At 37.0% G+C, this 24,446-nt stretch overlaps 3 protein-coding genes across 3 annotated transcripts; 2 read left to right on the forward strand and 1 right to left on the reverse strand.

The window, feature by feature from the left end:
- The first annotated feature begins 1,000 nt into the window (after window positions 1-1,000).
- LOC128889573 (chitin-binding domain protein cbd-1-like) lies at window positions 1,001-4,452 on the forward strand. The gene is made up of 2 exons (XM_054147296.1): window positions 1,001-1,050; window positions 2,975-4,452. Exons 1-2 carry the CDS (start codon window positions 1,044-1,046, stop codon window positions 4,450-4,452), a joined length of 1,485 nt encoding a protein of 494 aa, XP_054003271.1. The 5' UTR covers window positions 1,001-1,043.
- Window positions 4,453-9,101: 4,649 nt separating this feature from the next.
- On the reverse strand, window positions 9,102-10,229 carry LOC128889574 (uncharacterized). The gene has a single exon (XM_054147297.1). The coding sequence runs from the start codon at window positions 10,227-10,229 to the stop codon at window positions 9,102-9,104; it is 1,128 nt and encodes a 375-aa protein (XP_054003272.1).
- A 4,376-nt stretch (window positions 10,230-14,605) lies between these two features.
- Window positions 14,606-21,907, forward strand: LOC128889575 (uncharacterized). The gene is made up of 3 exons (XM_054147298.1): window positions 14,606-14,612; window positions 19,803-20,630; window positions 20,694-21,907. The coding sequence occupies exons 1-3, from the start codon at window positions 14,606-14,608 to the stop codon at window positions 21,905-21,907; spliced, it is 2,049 nt and encodes a 682-aa protein (XP_054003273.1).
- The last annotated feature ends 2,539 nt before the right edge of the window (window positions 21,908-24,446 follow it).

The following is a 24,446-nucleotide window of genomic DNA, read 5'->3' on the forward strand; positions in this document are numbered from 1 at the left end:
TCCGAAGTACTCCTTGGCCGAACCGAGTCTTTTCCTCGGAAACTTAACAAATTTGGAAGCGTTATATCTCGAAAACTAATTAAAACCGGGTGTGTACATGACAGGTCTGTGAATTCGTTTTGAAAAGTACTATCAAATAGTCCGAAACCCAGCATATGGTTCCATTTAAAAAAAAAACGAAACTTGACCATCATATCTCGTAAATAACAAAGTTAACAAAAATTGCTTCTCGCTGAAACATGCGCCTCGTTTTACCATGTAATTTCCACATTAACAATTTTGCATACGGCCGATAGCTTTGGAGTTATAGCTTTATAACAGATGATGTGTGATATCCTGTATGTTAGATACTTTTACGAGACCAGTCAAAATGTACTTCTGTTATTCGTTGGGTTCGTTTTTCTGATTGGGAACCAAATGTAGTCTCCCAACGTTCGAAAGAATAAAAGTTTCTCATATATATTGACTCGTAACACTTAAAATATTGAACCGATTGGAAAATAATGTAAAAAGCGATGGTTTGAAATTCGATTATCTTTAAAATGGCGTCTTACGCGACTCAATCGGACGTTTCCAACTCGAGATATGGCGTAAAATCTGAAGGTATGTCAGAAAAAAATCGAAAAAAATTCAAAAATTCATATAAAAAAAAACTTATCCATAGACAAATTTTTTCTTGCGATTTTCGAATTTAGTAGGCCAAAATACATAAGAAAAAAATTGTGGCATTGAATGTACATTTTGACTGTAAACTAGTGTAATCATTTACGATTCAATCTAAACGATTTTCACTACGAGTGACTGTAATAATCGAATTCATCCCATTTGTGTTTCTCGTGTGTTGATTAGATGCTTCCATGATAATTATCTGATCGCATAATCATCCACATCGTAATCTAAATATGATTATTGCATCATATTTGGCGATAAGGATTCCATTTCATATATAAGTACAACTCCATGCGTTCAAACTAGCCAGTTCGTACTAAACAACCAACAATTACGTTCGTTGCCTCCTAGTCTTAGCGATTACTATCCATCGCATGAGAGGTAAGAAATTACTGTGAATATTCAAAATTCTATCTATTGTAACAAAGACAGGGTTAAGTAAAGAGTCATTCAAGTATACATTTGTCACCTTAATAATAACGATTCGTTATTTGAAAGCTAAATTCTCTAACAATAAGATGCAATCATTCAAGAGACTGAAAAACAATGTTATTTTTAACATTTTCATTTGACGCGATAACTTGACATTGGATTATACGAAAGCGATAAATCAAATAAATTACAAAAATATGGGGCATTCTATGCCAAATCAGCCAATTTTAAATCTGACAACTTTTAATTTGGCTGAAATTCCTATATATATATAGTACCCTACTAAATACGTTTCTGTTAGGGGTGTGCGGGATTCCCGTAAAATGTTCGGGATTCCCGAAACTATCCGGGATTCCTGAGAATATTCGGGATTCTCGAGTTTATGTGGGATCGCGAATGGTTTCGGGATCCAGGAAATTCACGGGAATCCCGGATGTATTCGGGATTTTGAAATTCTCGGGATTCTATCCCGATCCCGGGAGGAATTCCTGTCCTGGTCGGGATCCCGCACACCCCTAGTTTCTGTGAATTTTCCGATTTCGTTTGCTGAACCAAAAAAAAAAAAAAAAAAACAATGTATGTACAATGTATTACACGCCATCCAACAAATTAACACTCGTCCTCTCCTGGCGCTCGTTTACATATTACCACACATATGCTTCCTTTTCACTCGGTCCTGTGCCACATATCTCTCGCTCTTCACTTAACCAATCATTAGTACTTGTCACCTGTCGTTCGATTTCATTCGTTTTCATTCATTCGGCGGGCATTTCATATTCAAACATTCACTCGCTTCGTATGAATTTTTAAATAACTGCATTTTTTTTTTAAAAAGTTATAATTCCTCCGAAAATTGCCCAAATAAGACGTTGCTTTTTCATAATGTTCGTTTTTTGAATGCACTTTACGAAAAAGTTACAAAAGTAAACTCAAATTTCGACACTTATAATTTTTGTCTTTTTTCCCCCAATAAAACTTTCATTCATTCTTAATTTAATGCTGCATGCTACATCGTGTGCCAAATTTTAAAAAGTAACTATTTTAATAACGGTGGTGATTCTTCTGTAAGTGAACACGATTTTGACTTCGGTTTGGCCTTAAATCACTTATAAATGGGTCCGATGTTATTTGAAGCATGTGAGAAACCTCTTCAATTGTTACCAAACGAGAAAATTTACGGCTATGATGTGTCTTATAATATCTATATTTCGAAATATCCCCAGGAATGAAAGTAAGATGTTTATAAGAACTCAGCGTATTCCAAAGTGTTATACTGTTGGCTTGAAATATTATGCGACTCGAACTTTAAACATCAATATCTCCGAAAAATGCAAATATTTGTAATTGATTTTTGCAGAAGTGTTAGATGACAGAGTTAGCTTTCGAAATTTTGCAATGAGAAAGCGTAGCTAAGTGTAGCTATGTTATACAGGGTGTCCCAGCCTTAGTGATACAGCGCTCTAACTCCAAAACTATCGGCCGAATGCAAAATTTCAAATATGAAAATTGCATGGTAAAGTGGGGCTTATGTTTCAGCGAGAAGGAACTTTTGTTAACTTTGTTATTTAACGAGATATGATGGTCAAGTTTCGTTTTTCAAATGGAACTGTATATTTTTTTTTATATCATGCGGTAGTACTTTTCAAGGCGAAGTCATTAAGCATTAATGTATTTACTCGATTTTTATTAGTTTTCAAGCTATAACGCTTCAAAGTTTCTGGTTTTTAATATCATATGCACGTAACCTCTTGATTATCATCGTGCAAAAAGTCTCTTTATATATTTTTTTTTTAATCGTAACAGGATACATCCTGATTAAATTCTGTCACAGAAGGCGTGGAAAATCTAATCGGTCAATGTTATTTTGTTTCAGAAATGAACTTACCGATCGTCGCCATCTTGGCACTGGCCGCCGGTGTTGCTTCCGCCGAAATTTTAACGGAATGCCCACCGTACGACTCTGTCGATACTACAGTTCACATAGCCCATGAATTCGACTCTACCAAGTTCTACAAATGCTCCATGGGTGAAAAGTATGAAATGGACTGCAATTCAGATAGCTATGGCAATCAACTGTTCTTCAACCCGGAGCGACAAGTCTGTGATTACGGGTGGAAAGTGACATCTCAGAACGATTCCTTAGAGAAGTGCCCACCAGCAGGATCATCCCAGACTCTACTTTTGGCTCACGAGTGTAACTGTTTCAAACATTACGAATGCCATAACGGAGAAGCAATCGCAAAAACCTGCCAGCCCGGTCAGATGTTTGATTATATTCTTAAGAAATGTGTTCAGGCTGAAAAAGCGATGTGTAAATCTGGTTCCAGTCGAATGTCTCCGATAGAATTTGAGACAGATATACCTTCCATATTTCAATGTCCACCGAAAGGTTCTCATGAAACTAAGTTAATACCACACGAATGCATTTGTAATGTATATTTCGATTGCCAAGACGGAGACGCAATTCGTGAGGAATGTCCACCTGGTCAAGATTTTGACTATGAGAAACAAAAGTGCGGCTTTAAGGAAGATGTTAACTGCAGAAGACCTATACTACCTCCGCCGATCACCACCACTACATCTACCACAACTCCAAAACTCGACCTGGAGTGTCCAATAGACGATTGTAGATATTGTACTATTCGTCTTCCTTATTCCACGGATTGTTCTTCTTTGTATTATGAGTGCGAAAATGGCAGGAGAGTGGTAAAGAAATGTTCGCCAGGTCTTGAATTTAATCCAATCACTCATATGTGTGACTTACCTGAATACGTGAACTGTTATCGCGCTTGTACTCCAGGAGCTAAATTCCCTCACGAGTGCCTATGTGAGAAGTACTACGAATGCTCAAAGGATGGAATGTACAAATTTGTTTATGACTGCCCGCAAGAATTGGTGTTTGATCGCAACAGGCAAGTGTGCGACACGCCCGATAAGGTAATGTGTCCAGGACAGATATGTTTTCCAGGACTACGTGTACCTCACGAGTGCCATTGTAACGAGTATTACGAATGCGCAATTAATGGAACACAACAATACCTTAGAAGGTGTCAACAGGGATACTATTACGATTACGAGAGGAAGGTGTGCGATATCACGTCGCGCGCCAAATGTTGGAGAGGTCATTGTATACCAGATGAATTATTGCCCCACGAGTATGATTGTGGCAAGTATTATAAGTGTGGACCGACAGGAACAAAAGTACTTAGTCAGAATTGCGCAGAAGGATATTTATTCGATTGTGACCTGAAGACATGTGTTCCACAAAACAGATTAGGGCGCTGCTGTGTTGTAATTCCTCCTCATTCATTCAACGAAGAATATATTGAGTTTTTAGAAGACATACCGTGATTGATTATACAATATAATACAATAAAACTGTAACTCTAGATATAGGCTTGAACGCAAATGTACAAATTTACCATTATAACTGAGTTTTTAACTGAATAATAAATGCTTTGTTGTATGATCGACTGATAATCAGCGTAGATGCCGCTGTAGAATTGTTACGTCCCAATTTGTTTGGGACTTTCTTTAGGGATTCTTGTCTTCGGTTAAAGAGCTAAAGCTCACCTTATCTGTATTTAATTGGAAAAGAAGGAATTCTGGGATTCTATAATGATTGTCACTAAGTTTAAGTATTAACAAATAACAAATTATGAAACAAAACTGAGTTTGGGACTACATACAAACAAGAATATAAATTATACAATTGAAGATGGTTTTAACAATACCAATCGTTGATCTTATGCTATCAGCGGCGTTGTCAGATTGTCCCGGGCTCGACTGTGGCGAGGATCTGGTCTGGTTGTACACTCGCGACACGGGACTCTAATAATTGGCGAATAATAAACGTCGGACTTTCGTAGGTAACTCCGCGGTGACTCTATCTTTAGTGCGTATGTTCTCACATACGCGAACTTTTTACTCAGCTGTAGATACGATACACAATACCTAAATGAGACTAACGCGAAAGATTAACCCGTCCGCGACTACAGAGTATTGACTCCCAAAATAATAATACACAAAGAGCTCTCCGTGGTCGTCACCACGGGTTTATATAGCCCCAGATCCTTGCCTGGCGCAATTCGTAATCTTGAGCAAGTCCCAAATTCAATGGGCGATTCGTGCGCAAGAGTCTAATATCGCTGACGCTTGTTTCTTGACTAGCTGTTCACGCGACTCGGTTTAATAACACAATTTCCGTATTGTGGTTCGTGCGCATTCTAAAAAGTCTACTGATCTTAACTATTCGCAATGCGAGGTCGATGAAAAGGGACACCGGCAGGGCCGAATGTAGCAGAATCATTGCACCATTGCGCCCGAAATCTCTATATGTATAAACTCCTGGCATTTTGACCACGCGCTAAAATTCTTGTAGTTCGTACGTACGCTTACGTGCGGAACTTGTCGTTACGACTATTGTGAACGTCTGAGCGTGGGCAGCCGGGGAAAGCTGCTATTCGACACTCCCGGGGCACAATTTCCACGGAAGTGGATGACAAAATGGAATAATAAAGTCTACCAGTATGGAAAGTTTCAACTAAATCGGTGACTCGAAGGCCTTGCATTCTCCTTGATAATTAATTAAATTAATTTTATTTTTCAACTTTTTCAACTTTTATCTACTACTAAACAATAAAATGAAGATAGCAAACGTACTTTTATTGTTTATAAAGTTTTAAGGGCGAAATTGCAAAATCAAGGCTTGGAGTCGCATCCGCCAAAGTGTAACGAATATATTAAAATAAGAATTATTAGAAAATATTGCTTCTTTGTTTCAATATCTTTGGAGAAAATCATGCTAGCCTAATCGCCCTGTTCTCGTCTCTCCTGCAATTGTTGTATCGCCCTCTCTGTCTTTGTCCCGGAGTTTCCTACTTTTTCCGCAACTGTCGCTAATGTCAACTCGGAGTTTGACTCTGGCTCCTGCGCACCCTTTAAGGTGAGGTCCGATGTATGTAAGTTCGGGCGGCGAGCACGAGCAACGTCCATTTGAAACAGTCAACTCCTCGCGCAGGAGGGTCTGATGGACTCAGGCGAGCTAGCACAACGAGCCGAGAACACCTAAACGAGCACGGAATCCCAAAAAGGGCCACGCACCATCATCGCAACGTGCGGTCGACAAGGGGATGTCATAAAGAATTGAAAATACCAACCTCGACAATTTTTATCGGAACTTTGCGGAAGTAACTCCAATCGATGCCTGATGCTTCTACGATTAAAATGATATGTCACATCGCGTAAATCGGACTATTTTTAACGAAGTTATATGCAAAATCTGATGGCATAATTGAAAAGTTATTTCGTTAAAAATAGTTCGATTTACGCGACGTGAGATATTATTTTAATCGGGAGAACACTAAGAATCCAATGGCATGACGTTCACGTTGATACGATGAAGAATAAAGAATTCGATTTTATCAAAAACTGATGAGTCGATCGCCCGTTTGACCCCAGACCCTTGGGCGAACCCATGTAGGCGCCTACGGCCTCGGTGAAAACAAGTATTGGGAGTCTCGCTTCGAATACTCGAAAGGGTCGATTTTTTTGAGCGTGGAATAGTCCTCGTGCTCGCGAGCCTAGACTATGGGCCGAGACCCAAACGCTCGTAAAAATCGACCCTTTCAAGTGGTTCCAATCGTTCGTTGTCGCATTTAGCGACCTCTTGCTCGCTAGTAGGAACGTGTTTTCGAACAAAATCCGACGAACACGGACAATTTATTGCTCGAGTACGAGCATTACATAGATGGGACCTCACCTTAAGGCCTTAAGGATCAGTTTCAGAGTTGTTGACGTCGGTAAAGCGTAGCCTATACTACTAGCGCCCGCAATAACGTAGGCTGCACGATAGACGGCCTCAGTAGTATAAGCTACGCTCCACCGGCATACTCGCGCCCGGAGTAACGTTGGGCTACGCGTTATGGTCTATTTAAAATCGATTTATACTATCCGCACAGACCCGAACGTATCCGTTCAGCACCGATCAGAAAAGTATTCTATAATGCAATTTGTATACAGGGTGTCCCAAAAATGTTGTAACACCTTGAAAGGGGTGGTTCGGAAGGTGATTTGAAACAACTTTTTCCTTAGCGAAAATGTTGTCCGATGCTCCGTTACGGAGATATTAACAAAAATCCCCGACCAATCAGAGCGCGCGTATACCACTGGAGCGGCCGCGGGAGCGAAGGCTACGAGCTAAGCAGCCGCGTGAATGTCCTTCTGTGCACGTTGAGTCACTTGTTCGCGTACGAGCGCGGCCGCTTAGCACACAGCCTTCGCTACCGCGAGCGCACCAGCGGTATACGCGTGCTCTGATTGGTCGGGGTTTTCCGTTAGTATCTCCTCAGCGAAGCCTCGGACAACATTTTCGCTAAGGAAAAAGTGGATCAAATCACCTCCCGACCCGCCCATTTTAAGGTGTTATAACATTTTTGAGACACCCTATATAGGTGTTTATACGTATCGTATCGTATCAGCACAGACACCTACCGACATCGGTCCGGCCATCCGGCATTCTTGCGAAGAATACTTTATCGGATACGGAACGCGTCTGAACGTATCGGACCGTGTCGGCGCTGACAATATGGATATGTTTCGGTTCCGTTCAGACTTCAGACACAAAATTGAAACCACATATATATTCCGACATTCTAAAATATTTAAAAAACTTGTCTTCGTCGTCTGTTAGCTTCTGGTAGAGTGTCCAATATTCTCCTTCAACGTTTCTTCTTCTCAATCACTTGTGCACACCAATACGGCGGCATCTTTACGCTCAAGATGTAAAGACAGTGCAATGTAGAAGTGATCTACGGACTTTAATAAAGAAAAAAAAAAACAAACGTTCACGACATCTATGATCGTCTGTTTACAACAGAATGGAATTACCGACCTACTTACCCACCAAACCCACGGTCAAAGCCAATATGGCGTCGGATTAACTAGCTAACTCCGTCAAAAATGCTTGACTTTACACACGCGCATCTTTTTAACTGTTGGATTCCTAACATTTTAACTTACATTTCCGTAATCTAGGAATCAAAAACTACTAAATGGTGCTAAAAAAAGTTCATAATCTTTGGTGCCACAAAGCAAAGAGCAGCGTTCTTTTCTTCATATTTAATTTTAGGTCGGATTTTCTGTTTGCGAGGCCCCCATGGAATTTAAGTCGCCCCGGTTCGTTCTTTCGATTCGACAATTTTGCATTAGGAATCCCGCGTCGCGGTTCCTTTTCGGCGCGTAGTCGCCACACCTTTTCCTTTGTGGTGTGTGTACCACGGAATGTCCTCCGCGAGGAACTTCGGCTAAATAAAGCTTTTTTTCAAACGTTCGTAGATCAAGGTTTATTTCTTTTCTTTCGACCCCCCTGAGCCCCTCTCTCCTCTACAGCAGCCAGAAGGGCAAGGATATTTACTCCGACGCGTGCTTTTGCACCGGCGCCCAGAATTTTTTAACCGACTTCGAAAAGGAGGAGGTCACTCAATTCGACATGTATATTTTTTTTTTAAGGTATGTTCGCTGATTACTCCGAGATGGGTTGACCAATCGGGATGAAATCTCTTCCATCTTGTAGAGCATGTCTCGGGGGTGGCCCCATTGTCAAAAAATTTTGGAATTTCTCACTTTTGTATAAATCGTTCATGGAAATTGTGCCCCGAGCGTGTCGAATAGCAGCTTTCCCCTGCTGTTCACGCTGGAACTGTCACAGTAGTCGTAACGACAAGTTTCGCACGTAGGCGTACGTACGATCTACAAGAATTTTAGCGCGTGGTCAAAATGCCAGGAGTTTATACATGTAGAGATCTCGGGCACAATGGTGCAATAATTCTATTGCGGCATCTACGCTGATTATCAGTTGGTCATACAACAAACCATTTGTTATTCAGTTAAAAAATTAGTTATAATGGTAAATTTTTATAATTGCGTTCAAGCCTATATCTAGAGTTACAGTTCTACAGCATTATATATTGATTATTTATATTGTACAACTGTAAAATCAATCACAGTACGTCTCCTAAAAACTCATTATCTTCTTGTTTCAATGCATAAGGAGTAATTACAGCACAGCAGCGCCCTAATCTGTTTTGTGGAACACATGTCTTCAGGCCACAATCGAATAAATATCCTTCTGCGCAATTCTGACTAAGTACTTTTGTTCCTGTCGGTCCACACTTATAATACTTGCCACAATCATACTCGTGGGGCAATAATTCATCTGGTATACAATGACCTCTCCAACATTTGGCGCGCGACGTGATATCGCACACCTTCCTCTCGTAATCGTAATAGTATCCCTGTTGACACCTTCTAAGGTATTGTTTAAGTCCGTCCATTGCGCATTCGTAGAACTCGTTACAGTTGGTTTCATGAGGTATGCGTAGTCCTGGATTACACACCAGGTCGGGTTTTGGAGTTGTGGTAGTTGTAGTGGTGGTGATCCTCGGAGGTAGTATAGGTCTTCTGCAGTTAACATCTTCCTTAAAGCCGCACTTTTGTATCTCATAGTCAAAATCTTGACCAGGTGGACATTCCTCACGAATTGCTTCTCCGTCTTGGCAACGGAAATATATATTACAAATGCATTCGTGTGGTATTAACTTAGTTTCATGAGAACCTTTCGGTGGACATTGAAATATGGAAGGTATATCTGTCTCAAATTCTATCGGAGACATTCGACTGGAACCAGATTTATACATCGCTTTTTTAGCCTGAACACATTTCTTAAGAATATAATCAAACATCTGACCGGGCTGGCAGGTTTTTGCGATTGCTTCTCCGTTATGGCATTCGTAATGTTTGAAACAGTTACACTCGTGAGCCAAAAGTAGAGTCTGGGATGATCCTGCTGGTGGGCACTTCTCTAAGGAATCGTTCTGAGATGTCACTTTCCACCCGTAATCACAGACTTGTCGCTCCGGGTTGAAGAACAGTTGATTGCCATAGCTATCTGAATTGCAGTCCATTTCATACTTTTCACCCATGGAGCATTTGTAGAACTTGGTAGAGTCGAATTCATGGGCTATGTGAACTGTAGTATCGACAGAGTCGTACGGTGGGCATTCCGTTAAAATTTCGGCGGAAGCAACACCGGCAGCCAGTGCCAAGATGGCGACGATCGGTAAGTTCATTTCTGAAACAAAATAACATTGACCGATTAGATTTTCCACGCCTTCTGTGACAGAATTTAATCAGGATGTATCCTGTTGCGATTAAAAAAAATATATATATATAAAGTGACTTTTCGCACGATGATAATCAAACGGTTATTTTCAAATATTCAAAACTATGTTTATACTATGGATAGGGGTGCATAAGCATTTTAGAAAAGCTTAGGTGGGGCACAGCACAACGAAGGTTGAGAAATACTGTTCTAAGACATTACGAACCTAAACAACTTTTGGATCCTCAAAGTTTAGTACTTTAAGTCATCAAATGTTAACACACGGATGTGGAGATCCTACTAATTTTTAAAGCTAAAACTACCCCATCCTCGCCAGAAATATCCACTCATAGATGCAATCTTAATTTTGTAAAAATTTAAAGTTATTTTTATACAGATCCGGTGACGAACGAAATAGCATATTTCATCTAAAGTGATTAATTATTCAATGTAAATTAAACTTTTTCTCGTATAGGGTGTTTTTAATATCACATATTGTAACCATTGGGTACCTACTGAAATCGCGTTTTTAACGAGAATGTTAAGGATAGTATTTATTTTATTATTATGTAGGGTGACCTTTGTAAAACGGAACACCTGAAGATTTTCCTTGGATTTCAAGATACGTATGAATGTTTGTAACAAAATTTAGAGTGTACCACCAACTAAATCAGAGTTATTAACACGTTCACAGTCCACGGCAAAAACGTATTCCACGCTCGCGCTCTAATTTGGTATAGAAAGATAACAACGGATGTACTTTCTCTCGCCGAAATAAATGCGACACTTACAGAAAATAAATACATTTTTGAAGTAATTGTGCCACATAACTTGTTTATTTTTGGTTCAGCAACGAAATCGGGAAATTCACAGAAATGTATTTAGAAGGGTACTTACATATACAAATTTCAGTCAAATTAAAAGTTGTCAGATTTAAAATTGGCTGATTTGGCATAGAATGCCCCATATTTTTGTAATTTATTTGATTTATTGCTTTTGTATAATCCAATGTTAAGTTATCGCGTCAAATGAAAATGTTAAAAATAACATTGTTTTTCAGTCTCTTGAATGATTACATCTTATTGTTAGAGAATTTAGCTTTCAAATAACGAATCGTTATTATTAAGGTGACAAATGTATACTTGAATGACTCTTTACTTAACCCTGGCTTTGTTACAATAGATAGAATTTTGAATATTCACAGTAATTTCTTACCTCTCATGCGATGGATAGTAATCGCTAAGACTAGGAGGCAACGAACGTAATTGTTGGTTGTTTAGTACGAACTGGCTAGTTTGAACGCATGGAGTTGTACTTATATATGAAATGGAATCCTTATCGCCAAATGATAATGATGCAATAACCACATTTAGATTACGATGTGGATGATTATGCGATCAGATAATTATCATAGAAGCATCTAATCAACACATGAGAAACTAAAATGGGATGAATTCGATTATTACAGTCACTCGTAGTGAAAATCGTTTAGATTGAATCGTAAATGATTACACTAGTTTACAGTCAAAATGTACATTCAATGCTACAATTTTTTTCTTATGTATTTTGGCCTACTAAATTCGAAAATCGCAAGAAAAAATTTGTCTATGGATAAGTTTTTTTTTATATGAATTTTTGAATTTTTTTCGATTTTTTTCTGACATACCTTCAGATTTTACACCATATCTCGAGTTGGAAACGTCCGATTGAGTCGCGCAAGACGCTATTTTAAAGATAATCGAATTTTAAACCATCGCTTTTTACATTATTTTCCAATCGGTTCAATATTTTAAGTATTACGAGTCAATATATATGAGAAACTTTTATTCTTTCGAACGTTGGGAGACTACATTTGGTTTCCAATCAGAAAAACGAACCCAACGAATAACAGAAGTACATTTTGACTGGTCTCGTAAAAGTATCTAACATACAGGATATCACACATCATCTGTTATAAAGCTATAACTCCAAAGCTATCGGCCGTATGCAAAATTGTTAATGTGGAAATTACATGGTAAAACGAGGCGCATGTTTCAGCGAGAAGAAATTTTTGTTAACTTTGTTATTTTACGAGATATGATGGTCAAGTTTCGTTTTTTTAAATGAAACCATATGCTGGGTTTCGAACTATTTGATAGTACTTTTCAAAACGAATTCACAGACCTGTCATGTACACACCCGGTTTTAATTAGTTTTCGAGATATAACGCTTCCAAATTTGTTAAGTTTCCGTGGAAAAGACTCGGTTCGGCCAGGGAGTACTTCGGACGGTCCTATTGATACGGTAAGTACCATGCGGTTTTTGAAATCGATACGGAGAATCTCGTTTGGGATTGCAGGCCCAAGGAAGGAAATACGTGAAATGTATTGTCCATCACTGATGCATTGTTTGTAACAAATTCGAATACTGCAGGTTTTTTTTACTAATCGATAAGTTTCAAACTGACTTTCCTTTATAAGATCTATTTACACATAAACGTAAACGTGTCAGTTCCGTATCCGTTCAGTTGTGTAATGTTCTATCAGTGTCAGTGATTTTAAATACTCTTCTGTTTTTTTTTTTTTTAATGGGCAATCGAATTAATCGCAGTGTCACGTGTACTACAAGTGGTTAGACGATGTGATAACGGATCTAAATAACCTAACTGTATTTCTGGATTGTCGATGTAATGAAATATTTATGATAATATATCAATCTTTAGTCAAAATATCAGATTGCATGATCTACAAAGTCGGGCAGAAGCGCCTTAGCACGGAACGTGTTAATATTTACCAATAAGATTTTTTACAAAGGAAACACCGATGAGTAATACACCCTGATTCTCATGAAACTGTAAGAAAACAGTCTCAGGACGATGACACGTGGTTTAACACGAATGAAATGAGCATAGATTGTCGGAACCTTCACTTATTTATTTCATCGAAAATAAACAAAATGGCAGCGTTTCTTGTGAAAGAGAGAAAAAAAAACACTTTTTTTTGTACCGTAAATCAGGTGAAATTGTAAGTAAAAATGAAAATATCAACTACTTGGAGGTTCCGACGATAGGTGTCACGACATAGTTTAATAAACTTTTTCAATTTTTTGTTTCAGATTACCAGGAGAGCCAAAATCACCTGCGCCAGCGGATAACTTTTTTTTTGCACACATGCATATTATTTTGTAAATAAATGACGAAATATTTTTTACCACAAAAAAAATTTTTTATTCACTTTCCTTAATCATACCTTTAAGGGGAAAAACATTCATTCAATTTTATGTAATAGTTCCTGACAAAAAAAATTATTGAAATATGCTTTTTTTTGTGCGTTCACAGTGAAATGCCCCCTTAAATGCTCCATGCTACGTATCGTTGTATCGATGTTATCATTTACGATTTGGTCGATAAAGAGGTGGTGTGTAATTTATTCTCGTGCGTAACTTTTTAAATAAATAAGACGAGAAATAAAAGTAACTCATTATTGTGGGGTGAGTGGCGAGTGCGTGTGCGTGTGTGTGTTTGCGTGAGAGCGACCGGGTCATGTCGCGACAGACCGGCGCCGATATGTTTGGAAGTTCGTTTGACTGAGAAAGCGTGTTGAAAGAATGTTTAAGATCGAATGATAGGTATGAATGTTTATATGAGATCATCGATGACCGACGCCGAAAGCCGAATGATAGCGAAGAATAAACGTTGTGTGACTGTAACCAATGGATCCGTGGAACAGAGTGTAAGCGAGATGAATGCAAGGGGATGAATGGATATAAACGTATGGAAGCTCGACGAGCGAGTTAGTCTTGAGCGATCAATCTTTGCATGTAGTTTGTGTATTGCGAGTTGAGTAATTTTAATATAATATATAACCAACAATTAAAGGGCTTTTGAACCTTCCCTATTCCTCGAGAATCCTACATTATCAAATTTCCAAATATGATAATTTCGTTATTAATGCTATCGCTATTAGAAAGATCTGACTTCTTTTGGAGTTAGATTTATTTCTATTAGACTTACATTCCGTATTCAGTAAACTTCCAAACGTCACATAAATATGTAAGGAAAAAGTAATGCAATGAAATAATCTAAATCCTGAATATTACACGAATAAAGTTAGTATTTTGTATCATGATTATGCCATGAATGCATATCAAATGAATGAAACGTAGATGACCGCAGTATCAATTTGAAAAATTGAAAGGGGGTATCTCACGAAAGGTAGGAGTCAGATATGATAACTCATGCAGCTACTTAGTGATAAGGTTTCATGCTTATAAAAATCGTTTAGTGTTCTTAGATTTGTCAGTGTGTACTCAATAACCGAGAATAACGTGCATTGTTTCCTAGTTTTGGTGATTATCTTTCACTAGATGAAGGGTGAGTACTTATTTTCTGTGTACGAAGTCTCATTTCTCGGTGAAAGGTACGAGTAAAGAAAAGATCGTCGTAGTTTGTTTGTTTTTATTAAATGTACGTTGTTGTCACAAAGCTGTCAACAGAACGCCAATGTTTTCTTTTCAGTGTTCACTTGCGCACGCTGTCGAACCGAGTAGCGAAAGCATACTGAAAGTTTGAAAACAATTCAATACGTCATTTTTATATTACGAATGTTTGACAATACCTCTCGTTTAAGGCTATTATATTTTCTTTTACTGTCGAGAATTTATCTAATGTTTCTATAACTCTGAGAATATTTTAGGTATGTTTTAAAGTACATTCGATAATTATTTCAATTCATTACAGACAAAAATGTTTGAGACATCGCGTTTTATTTTAAACAACATTCTTTTTAATTCTTCGAAATGATATCCCAAAAACTAATTAACCGATCGTTTTGAAACTTTATATATGTTCACAAGTTGCACAAAATATGGTGAAACATGGTACTTTTTCTTTTAAATACCACTAAAAAGTTTACTTTCCAACTTTTTTGTCCGCAGTTTAGTTCATATTCTTGGAAAATATGTCAACAATGTAGGAAAATAGTTTCGTTGATTTCAGATAACAATTGTGATCTTCAGAACTCTCACCAATGGCAGATTCGGACGAAACAGGGAACATTTCATTTCTAAAAAATTTCTAGGTGAAATCAATTGAAAAAATTACCAAATGTACTTTAAAACGTACCTAAAATATTCTCAACGTTAAGAAAAGATAAAGAAAATTTTTCCTGGTATAAAAATCACAAAAAAACATTTAATAATTGACTTTCAAATATGTTTTCATTGTGTGTGAGAGGAAAAAAGCTTTTTTCCAGAATTTTTATTTTATGTGACAAATAATTATGAATAGACAATCTTTTTACACGTAATAGTTCGCATGTTAAACTAATAACCAAAATGTTTCTTGTTTATTTTTAATCATTTTGTTCATTGTTATATAATTGTGAAACTTGCCCCTTTTTTCAACGGTTGACACCCTAACTTAATATTGGATCATCCGACAATAAAAATTCGAAAAGACGTTTATAATATAGTTTTGACGCAATCGTCCGTACTAAAACCAAACGTTTCTGATTGAAAAAAAATAAAATGACAGACTTTTGCATTTTTTCAACACTTCTTTCTGAACTGTAATCATTTAAAAATATTGTTAAATAATAATGGATACTTGTACTTCTAGTACGAACGTTAACTACAAAAGTATATTTTAATCATGTGTTTCATTTTTTCCCTTAGGCCGATACAATGTGAAGTAGCTATCAACCGTGGAAAAAGATGACAAATTTTACGTGGCTATATCAATTAAAAAAGTCAAGGAAATAACGATTAAAGAAAAAAAAAAACAAAATTTTGTTTATTACTTTAGCGTGTGTACTATTATGTATAAAAACATTGACATTCGACAATTATTTCTTATGTGAAATAAATATTCATAAAGAAATCTTTTAATTTCGCACGTACGATAATAATGAGAGAATTTCGATGGCGGCCGATAGCATTGCGCACGTTTTCATGGCTTGAACTATGATTTCTTTTGTAACATTTGCTTTTATTTTGATACACTTAATGTGGTACCTGGTCTTATCGAGCTTCTACCGCGACCATAAATTGATTGAAATCGCAATAGCGTCGAACTATCTGCACTTGGAATATATTAGACAAACACGATTACAGCATGAACATTGACACAATTAATAATAATGTAAAAAAAAAAAACAAATAACAACTGAAGGAAACTCAAATTCTTAGAAATTTATGTGTCTCAAATGCCGTAATAGTATTATAATAATTAGTGTATGATCTATCATGGTCTGCCCAATAAATACATTTCTAGAACAATTGATAATTGTCATGATGATGAACTTAAAAATAGCTGTAATCTGTAGTAAAGTCTAAACGTAGGTTTCGCAAACGGATATTTTTACTCGAACATAACTATTAACACACAAGCAATTCTTAGGAGTACGCCAACGATCAAAAATTTGAAAATTCGAGAAGTTCTTTGTTATAATGTTAGAACGTTCGGCTATTTATAAATATGTTCCTAATGTTTTGTTTTCGATAACCTATCAGACCGCTCAAACGTGTCATTCGAGGTTTGAACGTGTTAATCTCGAAACCGCGCTCCACGAGATTCTTATCATGATTTCTTGAAACATAATAAGTCTATTGACATCATATTTGGACAGTAATATTTCTTTATCGATACATTTTTCATTAATTTTCATTTTATGTTAAAAGGAACGAGAAATTTTGGTTAATAATGAAACCTTTAAGTTTAGAGGTAACCATTTTGTTATGAAGGATGATTTTATCAAAATCTGTGATTCAATGATAGAAACGTCGTTATAAATTTACGTAGCAAACGAATATTTTCTTTTCGACTTTTGCAGCAAGTAAAACTTAACAAACATGAATTAATGACTTCTTTTTGATGATCAATTTTCACGACTAACAAAATGAAATTACTGTTTCTTAATTTTTCATTTTTATGTCAACATTATTATATTATTATTACTACTACTAATAACAACAACTCTTAACCACGTTGCGTTAATTGTTGACTTACTTTAATGTAATTAATATTAAGACGTTTAACTTTGTCAAATTCATATCTTATTATTATATAAAGAGATAGCGTTTATTTTTATGTAGACAAAAATTTCAAAAACTACTCAACCGATTGATACCAAATTTGAACAGTAGCTTCCTTGCTTTCTCTGGAGTAACGTAGGCTACGTTAGTTTAAGAAAAATGATATTACATTCGCGTAAAAATACGTAAGAATATGTTGAGCACTGAGCGCACTGAGCCTATGATATGACATGAAATTGTTTCATTTAAAGCTTAGTTTGTGAGATAATCGAGTTTGAAAATCCTATTCGTACGTACAGTGGGTGTAGAATGTATTCGTACACCGATTGATTTCCCAAAAAACTTTTGCGTGAAATTGTAGTTTCTTAACTTCTTTTATTATAATCAATGGTATTTTACATATTCTCGGGAATCTCTAAGATAGATATAGTCCAAACAACATTTACTAGTTAATATAATTTTTCAAATTAACAAAAAATATGCGAAAAGTGGATAAAAATATAGGAGCAATAAGTATTTGTACGATTCTTACGACAAACCATTTACAGTAGAGTTTGTAACGTCAATACGTTAGTTTATTGTTCCGTACGAATTAGAAGACAAATTTCCAGTAAAGTGCTTTTAAAAATGGCTCTAATAGAGGAATTGAAGAAGATCCCACTTTGAATAACTAATAATTTGGTTAATTTAATGCTTAGAAAAGTTACAATAATTATAAGATCACAAGGAAATCCCACGAAGGAAGTATTATATACTTATAAGTTCATGTAAGTTTCTTTATTTTTTAATGAAGTTTTATAAATTAAACAGTTGTGCGAATACTTATTGCTTCAATATTTATATCGATTAATTGTTTTTTTCTTGTTAATATTGCAACTTACATAAATAGCTATTTTTTTTTATAATCTATCTATTCTAGAGATTTCCGAAAATATGTAGAATGTCATTGTTTATAAAAAATAAGTTAATAAATTACAATTTTACATAGTTCTTTTGGAAATTGATCGGTGTACGAATACTTTCTACACCCACTGTATGCTGTTACGGCTTACTAATTTGCGTTTCGTTAAGCATCGTATAACGCGTATCGTGTTTATAAACAATGATTTAAGTCGTGTACATTTTTTCTCGTCAGTATGGTTGCTTTTGGGAATTTGATGAGGGTGGGGGTGTTGATGCCAGGGTAGGATGGTGTCACGAAGTCGGACACTCAGGTAATTTAATCGTTGGCCAATAATTTACTTGTTTGTTACGTAAACGTTGGCTTATCTACAATTGAAAAATATAGAAATTTTCTAATTTGTAAGCTGTTGTTTGTAGACGTGTACAAAAAGACAAAGATGCTTGGTGTTGGAAAAAGTGGTCATTTGAAGCACAAAATTCTAAATGATTCCTTTTTCTACATTGTTTTCTGATTATTAAGCATTCGATCCCCTTTAAGTCTTTGGGATTACGTGAATTAAAAGCGCCGTCATTGCGTCCCGACTCGAAATCTCACGGATCGATTCCTCCTTGGTACCATAAATCCTGAGTCAGCGGTAGACATGAAACCGTTGCGATTTGCAACGTGTGACCGTTATATTAATTGTGGGTACCTGATTAGTTAATTGAGTCTCGAACGATGACTAACCTTCGTATCGATGAAGTTAAGACGTTTGCGAATGAAATTCTTTGCCTCTATTCGACCGAAGGAGTATGTGAAATCTCACTGTTTCGTGTCGACAGTGTGCGTGCACGATGGTTTCCAAAATAATATTGTTTGAACATCGCAAATAATTGTATCAATATTTGAACAATATCGTTATAATGATATTATTTGCAGATATTTGCTATATATATATATACAGGGTGTCCCAAAAGTCGGGGAGGAGCCGGAAATGGGGGATAGCTGAGACGATTTTGAACAACAATTTCCTTTGCAAAAATGTCGGATGGGGCTTCGTTAAGGAGATATTAAGAGAAAACCCCGACCAATCAGAGCGCGCGTAGACCGTTCGAGCGGCCGCGGTAGCGAAGGCTACGCGCTGGCGGCCGCGCTTGTACGCGAACAAGTGACATAGAAGGACATAGATCAAAACGAAATCGACATGTAAACAAATTTTACAGTCATCCGCTCCTCTAAGAGTTTTCGGGAAAAATAATTCTGTTACGCTAGTACATACCTACATAATAATCAAATCGGTAATTTCTCGATGCGATAATCCACATTTTTCATTCAAATGCTTTTTTCTCGAGTGAAAATGCGACTCTTGTCGGGTGGCGGTCGCTCAGCGTCTGCCTTCCAAGACCCACCCACTAAAAACACTCGCTCGCTTAAACTATAAACAATATGCCTAGATCTCGCGAGAACTTTTCTATTCAAATGCTGGAGAATAGTCAAGATAAATCGTTTGTCTTCAGTCGAAAGATACTAGCAGTCCTTCGATTATTTATCGTCGTCCGATCAATCACTTTTTTTATCTGACTTTGTCGCAACAGAAACGAAACTTTTAATCCGTTCATGTGTATTTAAACATTTATTTTGTTTCAGAATTATACTTACCGATCGTCGCCATCTTGGCAGTGGGCACAGGTGATGCTTCCGCCGAAATTTTAAAGGAATGTCCACCGTACAACTCTGTGGATACTACAGTTTACATAGCCCACGAATTTGACTGTACCAAGTTCTACAAATGCTTCATGGGCGAAAAGTATGAAATGGACTGCGATTCGGATAACCATGGCAATAAACTGTACTTTAATCCGGATCTGCAAATGTGTGATTGGCGGTGGAACGTGACATGCAAAAACGAGCCCGATCGTGAGTGTGCTATGGTTAACAACGGGTTCGTATGGCCTAACCCGTTCGATTGCAGTTCATACTACATGTGCGGCGAAGGCAAAAAATGGGTGCGATATTGCGACGAAGGAATGTTGTTTGATCCTGCACAGCTGCGGTGTCGAATTGACCAAGACATGACCTGTAACAATCTCCCAGAAAAGTGTCCACCACCGGGATCATCTCAGACTATGCTTTTGCCTTACGAATGCAGCTGTTCCGAATATTACGAATGCTCCAATGGGGATGCATTTCTCAGACACTGTCATTCCGGGGAGCTGTTCGACCGTAAACTCAAAAAATGTGTCTCAAAAGAAATAGCAGATTGTAATCTCGTTTTGCCAACTACAAACCCTTTGCTTGATACCAACGATACGGATAAAATTCGCACGTCTCGATGTCCAGCGAATGGTTCTCATGAGATTGTATATTTACCGCACGAATGCATGTGTAACATGTATTTTCTTTGCAAGGACGGAGAACTAATTCGTCAGTTTTGTCCAAAGGGTGAAGTGTTTGATGACGTCAACCAAGTATGCGGTGACCAGGACAAGATTCGCTGTACGAGACCCATTGAACCTTCTTCATCCACTACTACAACAGACTTTCCAACGATTACTTCAGAACCCACAGAATCTACGGAATCGTCAACGATAACTACAATACCTACAAAGCCTACCGATCCTTCAGCAAACGGACGGTGTCCACCCTCGGGTCATGTGAAAATTCCTCATGAGACTGATTGTAATCGGTATTACGAATGCTTAAACGGTGTGGAGAAACCTAGTAAATGTCTCGATGGCCATTACTTTAACGAACTATTGCAAATATGCGATTTACCCGAAAACACGAAATGCCATTCATCTAAAGACGCCGAATGTTCCACGGATTTTCGTTGCGGTATTATTCGTTTCCCTGATCACGTGAACTGTTCTTTGTATCATCAATGTGAAAATGGCAGGAAAGTGTTAAAGGAATGCTCCCCAAATCTCCTATATAATCCGGATAAGGAAATGTGCGACTTGCCTCGGTACGTGAATTGCAGTCAGGTAACGCAACATTGTATACCAGGGGATAAAACACCTCACGAGTGTCGTTGCGATACGTACTACATATGCAGCGCGGATGGAATGCACAAAACTCTACAATTGTGTGATCAAGGATCGATATTCGATTACATGAGAAAAGAGTGCGACGCGCCTGTAAAAAGCAAATGTTGGAGAAAAGAAAAGTCGCAAATATGTGATCCAGGAGAATGGTTACCCCATGAGTATCGATGCGACGAGTATTATGAATGCTCTAAGGATGGGAAAATGAAAATTCTTAGACAGTGCACCGAAGGATTGCGTTTCAATCGCGAGAGGAAAATGTGCGACAAGGATGCGAATGCCAAGTGTTGGGGAAATAGCGATTCACTGTTATGCGAGCCAAATGAACTGTTGCCACACGAGTGTCAATGTGACAAGTATTACGAATGCGCGAGGGACGGGCAAAGCAAAATTCTTCGAAATTGCAAAAAAGGATTACTATTCGATTCCGAGAGGAACGAATGCGTCGCGCAAGATAGAGTCAATCGTTGGTGTGATCTAAACTCTCGTAACGATATTGAACACGGTCTGGGGTGCATTGATACCTGCCCGCCGCACGATTCATTACCCTACACCGTGCATTTGCCACACCAAGATTGTTCGAAATTCTGTAAATGCAGTAACGGAATACCGTACATAATGAAATGCCCGCAGGGTCTCCATTTCAGCAAAACGGATGCGATCTGCACGTATCCACGAGAAGCTGATTGCAACACGTTGAACGCTTGATGTTAACAATTAAGATTCGATGAACGTTCCAGAAAAATCGCTTTCGACGAATATTCCACTGAAGAAATTTGAGGGGTCATTTCACTGTGAACGCACAAAAAAAAGCATATTTTCAATCATTTTTTTCTCAGGAACTATTGCATAAAATTGAATGAATGTTTTTTCTCCTTAAAGGTATGATTAAGGAAAGTAAATAAAAAATCTTTTTTGTGGTAAAAAATATTTCGTCATTTATTTATAAAATAACATGCATGTGTGCAAAAAAAAAAGTTATCCGCTGGCGCAGGTGATTTTGGCTCTCCTGGTAATCTGAAACAAAAAATTGAAAAAGTTTATTAAACTATGTCGTCACACCTATCGTCGGAACCTCCAAGTAGTTGACATTTTCATTTTTACTTACAATTTCACCTGATTTACGGTACAAAAAAAAGTGTTTCTTTTTTCTCTCTTTCGTAAGAAACGCTGCCATTTTGTTTATTTTCGATGAAATAAATAAGTGGATGTTCCGACCATACGTGTGACAACATAGTTTAATAAACTTTTTCGATTTTCTGTTTCAGATTACCAGGAGAGTCAAAAACACCTGCGCCAGCGGATAACTTTTTCTTTTGCACACATGCATATTATTTTGTAAATAAATGACGAAATATATTTTACGAAAAAAGAAATTTGTATTTATTTTCCTTAATCATACCTTTAAGGGGGAAAAACATTCATTCAATTTTATGCAATAAATCCTGAGAAAAAAATTATTGAAAATATGCTTTTTTTGTGCGTTCACAGTGAAATGCCCTTTTAAAGTTTTCACTGATCAATTCTTCATGGATGATACTAACTCAGGCTTGCGGGTATAGCCGTGGCTTTCGAATTAGATACGCCGACGAGTATTACGAGGGTCATTCAAATATAAACTGAAACTTGTGTACACAACTTTATTGGTGATAGATACAAATACAAATGAAGCGCCTTATTTTTCTACGTACTTTTCTTCAATAGAAATACATTTTCCTCGTCAGATCGGAAGCTTTCTAATCCCCTTAGGAAAAAAAGCAATTGGTTGCTTCAGTGGGTATCCTGAATTAGGAGGTCTAAAAAAAGCGGTTTTTCGTGAATTTTTTGAGAACGGAAAAAAATAATTAATTCTATCGAACTTTTTATTCTATTTTCATACATATTTGAGTAGTCTGTACAAATTTTGTCAACAAGAAATATTCAAATTGAGTCGAGTGTGACGCACATTTGTGGAGCACCTCACAATTAAAACCTCCTATCGGCGGGAAAGATGCAGGTCGTAATTTTGGTTTGACACAAAAAAAACCAAAAGAAATTTTCATTTTCATACATTTTTCTTCCATGTGAACTAAGAAAAACCTGCAAAGATGGTAAAATGTGAAATTACTGCAAGTTTGAAAAAAAGAACGAGTTCTTTGGGTGAAAAAATCACTTTAACTTGATAAAAAAGTTGTTAAAAAAAATTTTTTTTTATGAATTTCTTTAGTATAACTGTTATAACATCTTTTAAGTTCTTAGAACTGTTTCAGTCAATACTTTTATATAATAGTTTAAAACAGTTACTTTTTCGTAAACCTTTCTCCCAGTTTTAACCATGAATTTCATTTGTTCGCAATTATTTGCGATAAACGAGAGGAATTTTGGATACGTGAAGTTGATACTGATTAACAAAATGTTATTTTCATGAAGATAAGTCGCACCGTTAGAAAGAGAAAAAGAAGCGTGGTACTCTATCTTTCTGTTTTTATTAATGTAAATGTAAAATATATACTTCATTATTAAAAGTATAAACGATAGCCATTTATTATTAACATAAAAATGATATAAATATGCGCTGGCAAACAGAGACAGGTAGGGGACCGCAGTTTTCTTTCTCTTTACTCTATGTATAATATTTTTATAGTTAGGATATTGACGGGCTAATAAATGATTTTCAATCTAACGATAACAATAGTAGATTGTAAATCAAAGATAAGTTAAAGTTTCTTTGGTTAAACGAATAAAAATACAGAAATGTTATTATAATTATGCGACACAGGTTCGAGTTAAACCCTATAGACCTGGTGTACACTATAATGCGTTTAAGCTCTGACGTTATTATTGAGATTGGATGTAGGTTAATCACTGTAAATGCGTACTCGATAATGAAAAAGAAAATTAAAACAAGAAAACGACATAAAGAAAACAATTTGGAGCAGAACGACGTGCAGACACGACTGGCTGTCGACGGGGCTATCCGATAGATGACGCCGCATGGTTTACGATTGTCCGTCAATTGTAACGAGGCCTACAATCATAAACGTTCTCCCACAGTTGTTCCTTTCTATAAAATTAATTTCTCGAAAGACTAAATATCACATACTTAAAATTGTTTTCGGTTTTCATATTTTTCATGACAATTAGTGACATTCGGCGAGAAATGTTAGAAATAAGTATAAAAGTAGGAATACGAGAGCGAGCGAGCGAGCAAGCGAGCGAGCGAGAGAGAGAGAGAGAGAGAGAGAGAGAGAGAGAGAGAGAGAGAGAG

Source organism: Hylaeus anthracinus, unplaced genomic scaffold, assembly GCF_026225885.1.
Source record: "Hylaeus anthracinus isolate JK02 unplaced genomic scaffold, UHH_iyHylAnth1.0_haploid 11997, whole genome shotgun sequence".
NCBI classification, from domain to species: Eukaryota; Metazoa; Arthropoda; class Insecta; order Hymenoptera; family Colletidae; genus Hylaeus; species Hylaeus anthracinus.

Excerpts from the sequence above, each read along its gene's own strand:
- LOC128889574 (XM_054147297.1), bottom strand. The coding sequence starts at position 10,229 with ATGAACTTACCGATCGTCGCCATCTTGGCACTGGCTGCCGGTGTTGCT.
- LOC128889575 (XM_054147298.1), top strand. Across the intron at positions 20,631-20,693 it reads TGACGTCAACCAAGTATGCG|ACTTTCCAACGATTACTTCA; the intron begins GTGACCAGGACA and ends CTACTACAACAG.